The sequence below is a fragment of the Dromaius novaehollandiae genome, chromosome W (genome assembly GCF_036370855.1).
Source record: "Dromaius novaehollandiae isolate bDroNov1 chromosome W, bDroNov1.hap1, whole genome shotgun sequence".
NCBI lineage: Eukaryota > Metazoa > Chordata > Aves > Casuariiformes > Dromaiidae > Dromaius > Dromaius novaehollandiae.
Genome location: NC_088130.1, coordinates 8,595,852 through 8,614,094, shown reverse-complemented (window position 1 = coordinate 8,614,094; position 18,243 = coordinate 8,595,852). Strand labels below are relative to the sequence as shown.

Genomic DNA, 18,243 nt, shown 5'->3' with positions numbered 1-18,243 from the left:
TAAAGTGCTGAACTGATGCAATCTCACATTGGTGGTTCAAATTGGCTCACAAAATGTTGATGGGATAACAATCCTATAGGACTTTATACTGGCTTAAATACTGTCCATTTGTATGTTGAGCTAGTACTCTGTGTCCTTGCAGTTGGCAAAAAATCAGCCTAAGGCAGGAGGCTTGTGTGAGCAGTACTATGCTTTGCCTAATTTGGTAAAAATGCAATTGTGTGCTCACAGTTGAACAAGATTAATTTCCACTGACAAGTGATTGTGTAACATATACAACCTGATTAGTGAACACACAACCAGAACTTGTTTAATCAATCTACTGCAAGCTATCAGCAAATAAACCAGCACAATGTAAGCAAGTAAATCAAATCAGACATAAGAGCACAAAAATGCAGTGTTTATTTTCAGATGTATTTTCTAATACTAAACATATTGACATCTTCGCATGAGATCTCACTGTAGTGCTCAGAAAGTAAGTCTTCTGAATAAAAAGTATGGTAATAGTTTTGTGAAAATTACCAGGCTTAGAGATGGAATATTTATTTTACAGTATGGGTTAGCTACATGGTGATATCTTTCTGAAATATTGCTTCATAGAGTTGACACAATGGATTCAGGGGCAACAAGAAGAGCTTCTACTGATACATTAATAGTAAAAAGCCGAACAAGGAAAATATGGGTCTGTCGATGAACGGAGTAGGTGATTTAGTGACAGCAGACACAGACAAGGCTGAAGTACTCACTGCCTTCTTTGCCTCAGTCTTCACCAACAAGGTCTTCCAGGACTCTGCACTTAGAGACAGGGTTCAAGGAGAAGAACTACCAGCAGTGGATGAGGGTCAGGTCAGGGACCTCTTGAGAAATCTTGGCTCCATACAAGTCCATGGGACCAGATGGGATGCATCCAAGGGTGCTGAGAGAGCTGGCTGATGTCACTGGGAGGATGCTCTCTATCATTTTTGAAAGGTCATGGCGATCGAGGGAGGTCCTCAATGACTGAAAAAGGACAAATGTTGCACCCATCTTCAAAAAAAGGCCAAAAAGACAATCCAGGGAATACAGGCCAGTCAGCCTTACTTTGTTCCCTGGGAAAATCATGAAGCGAGTCTTCTCAAAACACATTTTTGGGCACACAAAGGAGAAGGTGATTGGGAACAGTCAGCATAGATTTACCAAGGGTAAATCACGCCTGACCAACCTGATTGCCTGCTATAAAATGGATGGATCTGTGGACAAGGGGAGAACACTGGATGCTATTTACCTCAACTTCAGCAAGGCTTTCAACATGGTCTATCACAATAGTCTTGTATCCAAGTTGGGACATCATGGCCTGGACAGGTGGACAACTAGATGGGTAAAAAAACTGGTAGGATGGTTGGGCTCAGAGGGTAGTGGTTAACAGGTCTTGCTTTACCTGGAGGCTAGTTACAAGTGGAGTACTGCAGAGGTCTATCCTGGGATCTGTCCTGCTTAACATCTTCATCAACGACCTGGAGGTGATAGAATGCACTCTCACCAAGTTTGCAAATGACACCAAATTGGGGACACCAGATGATATCCTAGGGCAGGGCTGCCATTCAGAGAGAGACTTAGACAGGCTGGAGGAATGGGCTGAAAGGAACCTTATGAAATTCAACGAGGACAAATGTCAAGCCCTGCACCCAGGAGGGAAAAAAACCCTTGCAACGATACAGGCTGGGGACTGACTGGCTGGGAGCAGCTCTGCTGAAAAGGATGGGGGGTCATGGTAGACAGCAAGCTGAACATGAGCCAGCAGTGTGCCCTGGCAGCAAAGGAAGCTAACAGCATCCTGCGCTGTATTAACAGGAGCATAACCAATAGATCAAGGGAAGTGATTATCTCTTGGCACTCAGACCACATCTAGAATACTGCATCCAGTTTTGGGCCCACCAATACAGGAAAGACATGGACAAACTGGAGCAAGTTCAGTGGAAGGCCACCAAGAGGCTCAGGGGTCTGGAGCATGTGCCCCATAAGGAGAGGCTGAAGGAACTGGGCTTGTTCATCCTGGAGAAGAGAAGGCTTTGGGGGACCTAATAGTAGCCTTCCAATACCTACAAGTAGGTCATCAAGAAGATGGAGCCAGGCTCTTCACAGTGGTGCATGGTGGGAGGATGAGAGACAGCAGGCATAAGTTGAAACAAGAGAGGTTCAGATTGGATATAGGGAAAAACTTCTTCACCATGAGGACAGTCAAGCAATGGAACAGGGGCCCAGAGAGGTCGTGGGAGCTCTGTTCTTGGAGGTTTTTAAGCCCCAACTGCACAAAGTCCTGAGCAACCTGGTCTGAGCTCATAGCTAACCCTGCTTTGAGCAGGAGACTGGACTAGAGATCTCCTGAGATCCCTTCCAACCTGAATGGTTCTGTAAGTCTGTCATATTGGAAAACCAAGAAAGCAAGGGCAGTCAGACACAAGCTCCTAGATTTTCAGTATGCCTCTCTAGGAATAGTAGAAATCAATGAATGATGAAAATTAAAAGTATACTTACACAATAACATGGATCAGATCAACTATCAGCATCTGGAAAGAGTAAGAGACTACCTTACCCAGTAAAAAGAGCCATCACAAATCCTCTTTCATTTAAAAAAAACTAAATCAGATACAGACAAGCTACAGACTTCCATGTATATGAAACTTAAACATATGAAATACAAGTTGGTTAAAATATTGCTAAGAATAGCACAAACAAGAAACAGTACTTCACTTATCACTCAATACAAGTTTTTACAGAAAAAAATGGTGAAACAACCAGACCTGGCTGTATTCAAAGTACATATATACATCTAACAGTCCAAAAGTTACTTGTCTTGGACTTAAATTAAGTACCTTCATTATACAGTGTCCTGTACTGCAAAAGAGCCAAAAATGCATTCAGAACCCTAAAACTATTTTCATAATTAACATGTTTTAAAGCATTTTATGGCAGACAGGCGCATCCAAGGTTGGTTTTCTTTTAAGACTATGCAATCTGTGTTAGTTACTGTAAAAAGCTCTTTGCATTATTGTTCATACACAACTTATCAACTTATGTTATGGGTCATTTATTTAAATGTTTTCACAATTTTACAAAATCTCTAAAAAAGGAAATTTGCCCTTCAATTTTTCATTCTTGAAACATGCTACTTAAACATAATTAGGAGTTAACTACATTCTCACTCAACCCCCACCCATCTGCCCTGCAATGGAACTACTTGGTTATAGGGATTACATCCCTGTGAGCCCAAGACCCACATGTACCTAACAATAAATCTTAACCTGTCTACAAGTGCCTCCTTCTGAGGATCTCAAAGTGGTTCACTAACAGTTGTTTAAGCCTCACAACACCCCTGTGAGGTAAGTATGGTATTATCCCCAATTTACAGAACCAAGACTTTTGTGTATGTGACGACACAATCACACGCAAGTATTTACTAATCTACAAGGGCAGCTCCTTAACCTTCGGCCTTGAATAAAATAGCATTAATGTTTCTGAAATACTCCAGAGTCTTAAAAGCTTGTATTAGCATTCTCATAGGGGCTAGGGAGTGGGGGAGATTAAAGCAAAGTGCTAGGTAGATTGCTGCTCTGCCACCTCAGACAGGTTGTTTTGGAATGTTTGTATAGATGGCTGGACTGGCTGAACCGTTTGCCACACTTTAAACAGGCATAAGGCTTTTCTCCTGTATGCACGCGGATGTGCTTCTTACAGTCTGTTAGAGTCAAAAAAGTCTTGCAGCAGATCTTACAGGCATATTTGCGAGCACCTTCTACAACTAAGACATTGTGCTCAGATAAGGCCTTCTTACATTTTGAAAGAACATCTGCAGATGCCCTTGTCAACTGTGGTGGACCAGGTTGTGAAGGATGTCCATTTTCAAAAGAAGTGGTCCCATTCATTAACAGCTGGGAACTGGAAGAGTTATCTTGCAGCTGGGAGCTCCTGACAGAGGTCACAACAGGCATTTTGGGGGCTATGCGACGATAGCCAGGAAAGCTACTAGCTCCACCTCTTACAGAACCCATCATTGTCCTTGACAAAGAGTGCAGGCCCAAACCTGACCTTGGAAAATCCATACCGAATTGTTCTGCAGCTCGGTACCCAGAAGTCTGTACACAGGGAAGACCCATTACATCCTGCATTGGTCTAACAAAATGAGAGTCTGCAGGCTCACTGAATGGATGCTCTACATGAGAAACTGTAGCAGAGGAATGACCATTAGCAGGCCCAGACTCTGAACTCATTAGGTAAGAGGCATCACCATCCATTCTGCAGTCACTTGTTGTATTTGGAATGTTGTCATTGTTATTTTGACTAGCACCAAAGTTGCCACCTCTGCTTTTATTCAGGAAATTTGAGATACTGAAAGTGGACTTGTGTTCCAAGTTATTTGACACCTCCATAATATGGATGTCTCCCACCCTGTCAGTACTAGACTGTGGGTCAGAAAAACTACGATCACTGCTTTCAGGACTCAGTTCTATCTTTTCTGCGCTTACCACTCCTCCTTCCACTTCAACAGACTCACTGCCTTCTGCTTGAGAAGTGACATCACTCACTTCATCTTGAGGCTCTGGGGAACTCAAAGGCTCAGATTTAACCACCACCCCCATGTGTTCTTTTTCATTTAGACTGACTTCTGGATTTTCACATGAGAAGTTGTTTTTCTCAGAAGTAGCTTTCTGATCAAAACTGGTTTCCACTTGTATTACCTGGGATGCAACGGATATCTGTGAAATGTTTCCTCCACTGTTGTCTGACTGGCTGGGCACTTGAACATCTTCTTGAGCACTGAAAGACTGATCAAACATGATAGTATTATTCTCCTGTTTATCAGTAACAGCATCAGCCTTAGAATTGTCCACAATCTTCAGTGAATCTGGTGAAAAAAAATCTTCTCGTGAATGAACTACTGACTGACCACTCTCTGGAGTAACATCTGAAATGGACTCATCTATGGTAGGTCTGATTCGCTGTCTGGCCCGATCATCAGAAGACTGCTTACGCTTATGGAGACGCCGGATAGGAAAAGTAGTGCGTTGCTCTATGTTACTTCTCATCAATGAGCTCATGGTATTTGGTTGTTCCTCTGTGCTCTGAGTTGAATTTAATGCAGAGCTCACAATGCTCAGTCCAAGCTGCTGAAGCATGAAAGATCTTTGCACGCGTGCATTTTGCTCTTGAACTCTATCACTAGGTGGAGACATCGGTAGTGTCCTGGTAGTAAGGTAATGTTTACACGCTTTAACAACGGAGTTCAAATGTAGGTGAGAAGCAGCCAGCAAGACATCCATAACATTGCTCTCCCCAAGCATTAGTGTAGAAGTGTACATCATATCAATTAGAGCAGCAAAAGCTTCTGCTGTCACCACATCACTGTCCAGCTGAATCATGTTCATAGTTTGATCACCCTCTGCTACGGTAAAGAGAGCTCGGAAATGTGTGCTACATGCTGCCAAAACAGAGCGATGGGCTTTGAAATGCCTGTTTCCCACCACAATGACACAGTCACAAAGTTGGCCATGAAGCCTCTGGTAGTTTAGCTGCTGAAAGATTTGCTCAAAGTGTCCTGGAAAATCCATGATCCTATAAAATAAAGCAGAAGAAACTATGCTAAAAATGGCTGAAGTTCTATTTAGATCACAGTGAGACCAGGTTAAAAAATGAAAGATGACAGCTAAAAGACAGATGACCAAAAACTTATCTTAATTTCCCACTACCATATTGATATTATACTCATGCTGGCAACCCTGTGAAGGAGCACAAAAAAAAAAAAAACAAATTTTGTTATAGAGTTAACATAGTATAATAGCCAACACAACATCAAACATGTCACAGGGTGCTCTACTGTGAGCTAAATAATGCAATACATGGTTCCTCTTAATTCCTGTCCAAATTAAAACACATCCTTCAGTAAGCCATCCAATCCTGATGTAAAAATCTCTACTTGTGAAGAATCCAACACACTCTTTGATAAGTTGTTCAGATGATTAGATATCCTCATATTAAAAAGTTTGAACTAAAAAGTTTGAATTAAATTCTAGTCTGAATTGGTCTAGCTTCATCTTCAGAAGTATACAAAGAGCCAATTGCTATCTGTTACACTGCAAAGCCTTCATTCAAATATATGCCTTTTGCATAGGAACTTTTAAAATAGAGTTGATGATTATTTTCATGTGTGTGCAGCCATGAACTACAAGCATAATTTGCATAGAAAACTCCAGATAAGACATATAACCTATATTGGTAGCAGAGTTCACTCTGGAATACTGTTGGTCTTTTAAGACATCTGCATGGGGTGTTCATTTTACACAATGAGTTTGCTCAAGAATGCATAAGATTGATAAGATCGATAAGAGTCATAAAATTTGACAATGCAGAAAAGGCCACTGATGGATTTACACTCAGGGTGAGCAAGCAGCTGTAGAATTAATGTGTGTGTGCTCTGTACCCTCCACCAGCAACTCGGTTCATAAATGCGTATTGTTCCCAGGCCTTAGTTCAATGCTATATCATCCACTCCTCCCAATTTTGTATTGTCTGCAAACTTGCTGAGGACACACTCTGTCACAGAGCGTTTGATACACCAGATGGTTGTGCTGCCATTTCAGAGGGACCTCAACAGGCTGGAGAAATGGGCTGACAGGAACCTCATGAAGCTCAAAAAAGGGAAGTGTCAAGTCCTGCACCTGGAATGGAATAACTCCAGGCACCAGCACAGGCTAGGGGCCGACCAGCTGGAAAGCAACTTTGCAGAGAAGGACCTGGGGGTCCTGGTGGACAAGAAGTTGACCATGAGCCAGCAATGCACCCTTGTGGCAAAGAATACCACCAGCATCTCAGGCTGCATTAGGAAGATTGTTGCCAGCAGGTCAAGGGAGGTGGTTATTCCCCTCCACACAGCACTGGTGAGACCGCATCTGGAATACTGTGTCCAGTTCTGGGCTTCCCAGTACAAGGAAGACCTACTGGAGTGAGTCCAGCAAAGGGCCACCAAGATGATCAAGGGATTGGAGCATCTGTCATGCAAAGAAAGGCTGAGAGAGCTGGGACTGTTTAGCCTCGAGAAGAGAAGGCTCAGGGGAGTCTTATCAATGCAAATAAATACTTGGTGGGAGGGAGTAAAGATGACAGAGAGAGACTCTTCTTAGTGGTGCCCAGTGAAAGGATGAGAGAAATGGGGCACAAATTGAAATAGAGGAAGATCCATTTAAACATAATAAAACACTTCTTTACTATGAGGATAGCTGAACAGTGGAACAGGTTGCCCAGAGAGGTTGTAGAATCTCCATCCTTAGAGATATTCAAAACCTGACTGGACAAGACCCTGAGCAACTTGCTCTAGTTAACCCTGCTTTGAGCAGGGGGAGTTGGACTAGATGACTTCCAGAGGTCCCTTCCAACCTCAACTATTCTGATTTCTATTAGCGTGTAAACAGATCCTGGAAAGGTTCACAATCATGTCTTGGAATATGTTTTAAATTGATAGGAGTTATTCTGCCAACTGTAGGAGACCAGGTTTCATGTTAGAAAACCAGGTTAATATGTCCCATGTGCCTACATCCCCTGCACAATAACCCCATCTTCTTTCCACAACACACACACACACACAGTGCGTGTTCCCCTTTGGAATATCTTCAATTCCCCCTTATTTGCTAACTAGAGAAAGCACAAACTGTGGCCAATTCTGAGCTATGTTTGCTGATCAGCCATCAGCTGGCCACATAGAACAAGTAATAGCCAAACATATGCAAAGCCTTCCATCAAGTGGGGATGCTAATTTAGGGCTCCCTCTTCTACTTGGCCAGCCACCAGCTATTGCAAAACTTGTAGGAACTTACTACATTGTCTCCTCAGTCAAAACTGACCAACAGCTCCACTAGTGACAGAAAAGGACAGAGCAATTGCAGTCTGCAATACTTGAACAGCTGCCTGACATTAAATAATGAAAGACAATTTTGTGTTGTGTTCAGTCTAGTCAGATGCAGAATATTACAGATAGGTGTTTGGCTAAGGTGTCTTTTCCTTGCTGTCAAAGGAAGCTTTAGGCACAGACGCTCCATTTTTAACCTAAGGTCCTGATGCCACTACAGACATTAGGATGTAGAGAACATCCACCATTCTGCTTCCTTGGCTTATGAAGTCTTTGTTGCAGCCTGAGCAGAAGGGACCTGTTCAAGTATTTCATGTCTCTTTCTGCACACACAGCACTACCATAAGGAGCAAGTCAAATCAGAGATAACAATGATGTAGTTGGCTGGGTGATCTGAAGCCCCAAGGCAATAGGAAAAAGAAATTTCCTGCTGGTTTGCCAAGATCAACATTGCCCGGTCACACAGAAACCCAGCTACACACCCATCCCAGCCTCATCACACACTGGAGCTAAGGGAAGCACAGCAAGCTGCTATCCCTAAACTGAGATGCACCTAGCAGTCATCCACCTCACAATTTTCTTAGATATAGGACATGCATGTTCTAGAGCTTAGCCAGAAAAAGATTTCAGTACATAACCTATTGGACCAAGCAGCAGAGCCATACCTGAAGTATACAGTAGAGCAAAGAATGAGAGTTGTAAATAAACACGGAAGGTTAAAGAAACAGTGGAAAGTTCTGCTAGTGAAAAAAATCCAAGGCAGCCAAGAGACATTTGCCTCCAATTGTAATTGGTTCCTCTATATTTTAGGGGGGATACCTTCTACTCATCTGTGAGGGCCCAAGACTACCAGGACAAAACAAACAACACACACACACACACACACACACACACACACACACACACACACACCACACAACCCCAACCTAGAAGTGGCAGCACTGAGGCTACAATACCCAAAACAAGCACTGTAATGAGATTTCAATCAAGTGTTTTGTCAGTCTCCCTTATTTCTACAGATGAATTTGTGTAGTAAAACAGAAGTTTGACATATTTGGCTATATACATGTATATATACACACACAAACATACACATGCACACACAAAAAGAAACAGGACTGTGGAAATAGGTGATTTTATTTAACTTCTACTAATAAGGTTCATTTAATAAAAATAACTAGGTAGACATTTTCAAACAACAGATTATGTTAAATAACAAACTTTAGAACTACACAGTTAAGTGTCTGCACAGTTTTCTTTTGGAAAGCATAACCGGGGTGGGGGGTGGAGGGGAATCCTTGCTTGCAGGGAAAAAAAGGGGGGGGGGGGAAGAGAAGGGGAGGAGGAAAGAAAAAAATAGGAGATCCCCAAACTTTCCAGAGACAGGAAGGAGCACAGCAGACTGACAGGAGCTGCTAGTCCTAAGAGGAAGCATTCTAAATGGGCTAGAGGATGGGGCTGAACTGTGAACAATACTGTAGCATGCATTCCGAAGTTGTCCGATTTTTCATGAACTCCAATAACTGCTTCTGCACATGTCCAGTATGTTCTCTTTTATTCCCTTGACTATTATTCATCTATTTCCTCCCTTGTAAGGAAAACCTCCCTCCAGTCAGACTTCTCCTGGAAAGTTGAGAAAGGGTTGCCAAACATTGCTTCATCTTTTTCTTGCTTCTGAGATCGGCCAAGTGTTCTGACAGAGATAATGCTCTTGTCCTTATGTTTGCAGGACTAAATACAAGACCTAAATACAAGGCCTAGAGGGAAATTAGAGGGAGGACCAACAGTTGCCATGGCAACAGAGAAAATGCCCACCCCCCCCCCCTCCCCTTTAGAACACCATTTCCATAGCATCTGTCCAGTCTTAGGGGAGCTTAACGTTGGTACATATTTTTCTATCTTATTCCCCAGTCAAGACCAAGGGTTCCAAGGACCTACTTTACAACTACGTGGGGTTTTTCAGGGCTGATCTGCACAGTATAAGATGCTGGCCACCAACTGCTGTTGCACTATTTGAGAATTAGGCAGAAGAAGCCATGTTCATAACTCATGACATCTCTGCCTGTAGAGGTGCAGAGGCAGTTGATGTTAGGCATCCACCGTACCAAGACAGAGAAGGAATCTTTCTCCTAAAGAACAGCAAGATAGTGATATTAACTAGAACAACTTATCCAACATGCAGCAACATTAGCATACAGGTACCACCACCTATAGAAGCAGCCACGACAAGAATGCTTTGATGCACTGTATTTGCAGCAAAGTAAAAAACTTGTGCCTTAAGGTCCATATGCATCTTGACTGTAGGTATACAGAAGACGCTGGAAAAACAGTGCAGGGTTCAGCACTAACTGCTTCAACTTCAAGGGTTATCATCAGCAAGCTGCTTACAAGCATCCAGATACTCTCCAGTCCCTGTGCATTGCTTTATGCCATTAAGATACAAAATCCAAAAGCAAATGCATGGCACTGATCAAACCAATCCAAACAACTTTTTTCTGAAAGACGATGTAATAATATGTTGCAATCATTGCCCAGATTGGGTTGAAAGGGGGATAACAACACTGTACCCAATTAAAATAGGATTTCACAATAGTCAAAAGATGAAGCTGGAATTCAAAAAAGAAGATGGGTTATAGGGATGGCCCAGTTGTGACCAAGCTGTTCTTTTCCCCAGGCAGTGATGTGTATTTGAACCAGAGACAACTGGCACAGTTGCCATTTTGACCAACAGTCTGGGAGATGCAAGTTCTCAAAGGATCACTCAAAAGCAATTGCATCCTTTCTGCACCTGAAACAAGACAAACCCCAGTTTTGCTTCATGCAACATATTTGGCTTAATACTTAATTTTTTATACAATATAAAGGCTGAAATCCCAAGCCAGAATCAACAGAGACACCCCGCTGCCAGACCCTGTAGAATAAAGGCTCTGGCACAAGGCAGAAGATTGTAGCACCTGAAAAGGAGGTTTCTCTATAGTCTTTGTGGTCTTCTTGGTGCCTTCAGTATTACCTACCACAAACTAGATTCTGTTGAAAACTTTACAGGGCACAGAAAGGAGTGAAAAAGAGCTCTTTTAAAGTCCTATTAAAAACAAATACCCACCCACCCACCCACCCTCCCTTCCCCCCCCCCAAAAGAAAAACTACAAGTAGCTAGGGTACCATCAGTCATTTACTTTTTGCATAAACCTGCTTGATCCCTTTACCTTTGTAGCAGCATTGAGCAGAAACAGAGATATCCCCTCCTGTGGCCATTGCAACAGCTATTAGGACAGGCCTGCAGAATGCGTGCATTGTCAGATTAAAAACTCAGATAATCCAGGCTCCAGGCATATGCAAAAAGCACAGTTGATGTAACTATGGTAGCAGCAGTGACAAAGGCTGAATTCAACTCCAGAAGCACAAAACTACAAATTAACTGATCTTGACTGTGTGACAACATTAAAAACTATGAGATGACATCTAGCCAGTATAGCTTCAGAGCAGTAATATCAAGTTTAGACATATCAGTCCTGTTACAATGCAAAGAGGGGTAGGACACTAATTGGCATACTTCCAAGGTGATGCAAAATGAGAGGTCCAAACAAATCTCATCTCCAAAAACAAATGCAATTCACTTTCAAAATTACTCACAGATTTTTGAACTGATCATTTAGCTTGCAATAAAAATTATAATATCTCTATATTGATACTTCTTGTTTTAAGAGATTAAAGTCATGACAAACCCACATGTAGATAAGCTTTTGATTTGGCTTAGCTTACATAGATACATATTCACAAAAGCAAAGGCAAATCAACTGTTTAAAGTCAAAGTACATTGATCTAGTAGCTTACTATCTCTAATTCATGCTCTTGTTAAGGAACAAAACATCCTAGACTATTTTAATTTAGTCCTTCTAGTAACATTAAATTTGAGATTTTATGCATGAGTATTTGAAAACTGAAAAGCTTGGTTTGGGTCATATACATCATGTGCTAGTCACATGCAACATTCAGTAAAATACAAAATATTTCAGGTTATTAAGTCAATATTAGGATTATATTTTTGAATGGCTTGGTTTCTGATATATTCAGTCTGGTTTTACCTTTTTGGTTCAGTGATGCCTCACCTCTCAGCAACAGCTGGCCACAAAGATCCCCTTGAAGTACTTGGAGGCTGTACATCCCAACTGTTCCCCTGCCAAATGACTCATTGTTCACCATATGACTAGAAGGCACGCATTTCAACTACATAGTGGTGCATGCCTAGTCATGAGGGACACCTATCTTGGCCACACAACGTATGCTTCCAATTGTGTGATGAGTCGTTTAGATAGCTAGCCTCTGCAGTCTTTATAAAGTCTCAAACCGTCTTCCAATTCACATCTTAGACACCCAGGAAATGCTAGATGAACTCTTCTGGTGAGTCAGTCAGTAGGTCATAAATTAGACACTGGTATAAACAGCAGGCATCCAGTTCAACTTCCTTTTGGTTAAGAATCAGAAAGGGAAACAGCCTAGTATTATAATTACTCAAATCACTACAAGTGAAAACAAAACACACAAATTGCTTAGCTACAAAATATTTTAAAATTTCCCCGACTCTGACGGTGTCTATAGTTAAGGGCAACACATGGGGAAAAAAAACCAAAACCAAAAAAAAAAAAAAAACAAAAACAAAAAACAAAACAAGAAAAACCAAATGGTAAAGAAAATTGTTTTCTCTTCCCCAAGATTAGGGGCTATGGAATGAAACTAGCAGGTTCAGAACAAAAAGTACTTCTTCACAATGTGTAGTTAAGCCATGGAACTCCTTACCACAGCCAAGTTCACACGGGTTCAAATGCAACTGCATATATTCGTGGGGGTGGGGGGGAATCTATTGAGGGCTATTAAGTACTCGGACACCACCTCTGCCTTGGGAAGTCACTAACTCACAAATTGCTGAAGCCTTCATTCCATGTATATTTACTTTTATGGCTTTTAGTTTAACAGCTTGCTTTGATATCTTTTGAAGATATTGGGGGGGGGGGGGAAGAGGATCTTAAGTTTCTTTGGCACTTTCAGCAAGTTATAATCACTTCAAAACAAGGAGCTAGATGTTTAACAGCTCTAAGGTTATATGGAGACTGAATACAAAACATGACTTCCAGAAGTGATTTTAACTACTGTTTAACTGATTTGCCCCATCCAACAAAACCTCAATGGATGCATGGGTTACCTTCATATTACCTACAATACTAAGTGACAGGCATAATAGGACTTTTATTTCATGTCTGAGAAATATAGAAAAGGAACAGGTAGCAATTTCAATGGCTAACATTTAAGCTTACAACATTACATTTGCAGTGTTTGCTTAGTGCAGTTTTATGCATAGTTCAACATGCACATGTTATCTCCCCAGTGTCAGGGAGGATGAGTTACCACTTGCCTAGGAATCAGAGGGGATAAACTGTGCTGCTGAAGCTGCTCCTGGTTGCACCAATCCTCCAATGAAGAACAAGAGATTACTATGTGGCTCAGAAAGTGTCCAATGTTTTATCACCACCTGAGAGGTGCTGCAAATTGGTACTCCAACCTGCTGCAAGACCAACTTGCTAGTTAAACAATAAAACATGCTCTCTGTGGCTAGCAGACTGCACTGTTAAGAGAATTCATAAAAAGCTTCAAATTAAAAAAGACACACTTGGCTGTCTGAAGTAACCAAAGCCATCTGTGATGGCAGGGTGCACGCCCATCCACCTATGCTCTTTGTTTTCTAGATCACCTATTCTAACCCTATCATGCACTTCTCAGTCATAGTATCATACTTGAAAGCAAGACACACAGTAAGAGACTGAAATATTAAATTCCTGCATTTTGATGTGCCATACCAGTTTAAGTTACCAGTTAAGGTGTTTCCTTGTTATGATTTTAAAGAAGAGAACGTAAAATGGTCTCACGGACTGTGACTCTGAATACTGGTGCTTGCTAATTCTTGGCTAACACCTTTATCACTTGAGCTTCAAAGTCAGTACTAGATCCTTTACACAGATCAGTCTCTAGAAAGACTTGACATGCTTTCTAGTCTGTTGTATGAAAGCACAATGTTTGCTAGGCATCAGTAGAAAACTGGAAATTAAGTTCTTGAATTCCATTCCTAGAATAGAATTTAGAAAGGTAGTAAAATATACCTAGATACAAGAAACTAGCTATTCACAAGAGCAGGATAGTTTGTTTGATAAGACAGAGGGATACAATAGAAAAATCCAGTTGGGCAATAACACTGATTTATTTTACAAGGGGAAAAAGCAGGGAAAGCAACTGCGTATGGATTGCCACATAGAACTGACAATAAAGCCAGCGAAGACCATGAAAGCATAAGCTGCTATCAATGAGCATTAATCTGAATTTACAGTTTCCACAATATCAGCCCAGAAAACTGTCCTTTGGGATTCATGGTAGTCTTTGCTATTGGCCATCTTCCCCTCAGGAGGGGATCCAACAAAAAAAACAAAACAAAACAAAAAAAACCACAACACCCACACTCAAGAATGTTAACAACTCCCCTCTCAGCCCTTGGCAATTTTGAAGATGCCTTTGCAACACTTTTTAAATGCCACTTGGATGAAACTAAGGACATTTAGTTTAATTCCATATGGAGGGGAAAAAAAAAAAAAAAAAAAAAAAAAAGTACTTTTCCCAGAAAAATTTAGATCAGAATAACAAATAGCAGTTGTGCCACCTGCACAGAAACTACATCATTTTTCAACAAGGGTTTTAACTTCCAAACTGTATCCACATAATGGATTCAACAGATCAATACCATATTTCATTTGAGATTTACTGTGATTATTTGCTTTGATCTTCCCAAACCCATTTCAATTAAAATAACTTCAAAAACCTTGTCTTCTGACAGCATGACTCAGAACATTAAAAGCTTATTATACAATCTTTGTATCAGTTTACAACAGAATGCAACAGTAGCAATGTGATTACCAGCTTGACATTGTTAGTATGAATATGAGGAAAAAGCCATAGCATAATCATATCAATGTGACAGAGATAATACATATAGTTACAAGAAACAGCTATAATTTGCACAACTTTTGTATGCTGGCAGTATAGATAACATTTCTCCATTTGAGTAAATAATATCCTCCACAACATGAACTATTATGAGCAATTCAATCATCAAGTACAAACAAGTAGCTCTTCCTAAAGTGTCATCTAAACATTTTTTTTCTTTAAGAATTCCAAATAATGAAGTTAACTTTTGGAGAAGAAGATTACTTGTTTCTCTACTTGTTTTTGAATATGCAGAGAGGTAAACTGAAGTCATAGTTTTTTTAGATCAACTTGGATATTCAAGTTTCATGTCTAGCTCTAGAGATTCCAGATTGCATTTACATTTCATCCTTGCATAATTTGTAATTAGAAATATATCATATATTCAACACTATAACTTATACAACTATCATTACCATCTGCAAAGCAAGCAGAAATTCTAGATTTATTTTTAAACACATACAATACCTCAAGTACTTTTTACAGGTTCTGAAGCAGAGATGAAACATCAGTTTCAGTCCGCTAGGTTTTTGTTTAAGTGTTAAATGGTGTCTCTGAATACTTCACTCCCTCTTGACTTTGTATTTGTAGCCGATGGTTTGAACATGACAGAATTGTATACAGCAAGAAAAACTTTGAATCTGCTAAGAGGAAACCTAAATGACAACATAAGCATACAATCAAAAGTATAAATAAAGCATCTACTGCTTTCTAGGAATTATGTACTATGCTTCAGTTACTTTTTAACACAAGCAAATAACATTCCCTATTATCTAAAGAATTATTCCTACTTAACTACCATCACTTCAGCAGCATTGGCTGAACAGATCTCAGTGTTGCAAGCTTCTCATTCATACAATGCCATCACACTGAAGTCACTAGAACTTCTCTGTATGGCACCCAGTTATTTTTCAGTGTATGTACTGCTACACCTTTATGCACGTTACACCACTCACAAAGCTACACTAGTGCTGTGAGACTTGGGCAACTTTCAGACATGAGCAACACCTATGAAAGGTGCGTTCATTACTTAAGTCCACCACGTAAATCAGACCCTACAAACGTACTAGAGAAACCTCAGAGCTAAGAGCATTTTCCCCAGTGATCTGCCCTCTCACCTTTCCCCCAGAGGAACACCTGCTTACAAGAGACCGGCTGCAGAACATCACACCTCCTCCCATGCAACTGCTCAGATAAAAGTTTAATTCAAGCCCAGCAGAACTGCACGTAGGAAAGTGGCAGTTAACTACCCCCACACATCTCAAATTGAAGGAACAAAGTGCTGCAGAAGACTGCAAGGAGGACAAAGCAGAAGCAGCGAAGAGGACCTCACAGCAGCCCGAGTGGGTGCAAGGGAAGGACCCCAGAAAGTGAGGTATAGCCCATTCCCTATCCAAGCCACTTGTGTCACTCACCTCCCAGATCATGCGCAGTAGGCACACCATCCACTCCCCTTACTGTCAATTAAGTAGCCAAATCGACAGGAATAAACCACCTCAACCCGCCGACGCGCACACCCCTCTACACTCACCAGCTCGCGCCCCGGCGCGCGTCCGCGAGTCACCTTTTCTGCCCGCCCCCCCCCTCCATTTACAGTACGCACGCGCACAACACAGCCAATTACCTCCTCCTCCTCCTCCTTTTTCTTCCTCTTCTTCTTCCTCCTCTCACTCTCTCTCTCTCTCACAGCTACCCACTTACCTCACCTACAGCCCCCTACTCGCTTCTCTTTATATCCGGGCGGGAGAGGTCCCAGAAAGCGAAAAGGGTCAAGAATAGCTGCTATTTTCAACCCCAACAACTGCACCTCCAGTTCGTTTCGATCTCTTCCCCCATCTAACCCTACTCTGCAACAGCCTCGCCAGCACCCGGAAATGGCGTCATCGTACTTCAGCGCAGAGCGGGCGGAGAAAGAAAGGAAGGAAAAAAAAAACAAAAAAAAAGCGTCCAAAGCCACGGCGATACGAAACCACCCAGCCAATCACAGAACCTCATCCACTGTTCCGTAGCGCCCCAACACACAGGATCAGCCAATCAGCAACGTCATTACTGATACACCATCGGGGCTGCCGGACGTTTATCAATAACCTGGGCGTTCTTCCTTTCCTCTTCGGTTGCGGGAAGAAAGTTTACGAGTTTGAGTATCCCCCTTCGGTTCAGTTGCTAGCTGCACCCTATTAGGTTGGGGGTCATTAGGCAAGGTGGCAACTTCTAATGTAGGTACAGGGGACTTGGGGGGCTGGGTCTCCAGAGCCAAAGGGAGCGTGTTACCAGCCGGAGCAGGTCAGTTCTGCACCAGTTCTTCCTGCAAAAAAAATTGGGACCTTCCCCAGTATTATCAGTGCTGCTTAAACCTGCTTTCCCGGAGTTGTAGTCCAGGGTGATAATTGGGCTGTAAGCATCTACGCCTGTCAGTTATCGCATGCAGCACCTTTCCGGGTTTGTATCATCACGTGCCGCTGGGGTCCAGGCTGTACCTTAAGGACATCTTGAAATTACCTGCCTTGCAAGCTGCTACCAAAAGGTGATATAATGTGTTTTCTCCCCTTCCCCCCCTCCTTCTACCGGAGATGCTCACCACTTCACCTGTGCATGGTTGCTGCTGCACCCCAGGAGAATCAGTTAGTTGAAAATCAACCTGCAAAGAACAGAGGAGAGTCACTTTTGGTCACGTGGGCTCCCTGCTCCCCCTAAGTGCATGACTACAGGGTGAGTCAGAGCAGCTTGCTGATCTGATTGAAAGCAAGTTGCGTTTTCTCCTTAGGGTTATTTGCAATTCGATCTAAATAAGTAGGCAGCCACCCAGGCAGTGTCTGGGACCAACTCCAGGAAGGTGCAGGAATGGGCACGGGGTGGATCACCCTGCTGAGGTTCTCAGCTTGAGTAGATGTGAAACCACAAGAGAGTGCTAGCTCTCCTTGCAGGTAGTAGTAGACTGTCTCCTGTGTGGACCAGCTAGCAGAGGGGAGTGAAACATCAAGTTCTCATAGGCACAGAAAATACCCTTTCAGTCCTCCTTGTTATTCCTAGTACCAAACTTGTTCTTGGGGTGTCAGATCCTACAGAAGACATACAGTGGGGGAGGGGACTAAAGGGTATTCATCCTGTGGGCTATTGCAAGGGTGAATGGAAGGATGAAAACCTATTACAACATGCCTGACTTTAAAAACCTCTCTAATGCAGAGAACCAAGCATAATGAAAGCTAATGTCAGCCATAACCCCAGATGAAGCAAATCCGTACAGGCTGTCAGACTCCAGGGACATAGTCTATTTCCTGTTTTCCTTCAGTCCCTTCCTTCTGCGCAAATTGGTTTAATCCACTTCCTGGGGAACCTACTGC

At 42.0% G+C, this 18,243-nt stretch overlaps 1 protein-coding gene across 9 annotated transcripts; it reads right to left on the bottom strand.

The window, feature by feature from the left end:
• Window positions 1–379: 379 nt before the first annotated feature.
• On the bottom strand, window positions 380–16,813 carry LOC135324368 (zinc finger and BTB domain-containing protein 5-like). Of its 9 annotated transcripts, XM_064500425.1 has the most exons (5): window positions 16,527–16,813; window positions 4,716–5,589; window positions 2,515–2,546; window positions 1,418–1,493; window positions 380–999 (listed from the first exon to the last, which is right to left on the bottom strand). In XM_064500425.1, the coding sequence occupies exons 2-5, from the start codon at window positions 5,583–5,585 to the stop codon at window positions 823–825; spliced, it is 1,155 nt and encodes a 384-aa protein (XP_064356495.1). In that variant the 5' UTR covers window positions 5,586–5,589; window positions 16,527–16,813; the 3' UTR covers window positions 380–822. The 9 variants fall into 9 exon arrangements, 5 of the variants coding, with proteins under 5 accessions (XP_064356495.1, XP_064356492.1, XP_064356493.1 ...); XR_010385715.1 differs by having other exon boundaries at window positions 2,515–5,589; XR_010385714.1 differs by having other exon boundaries at window positions 1,418–5,589.
• Window positions 16,814–18,243: the final 1,430 nt, after the last annotated feature.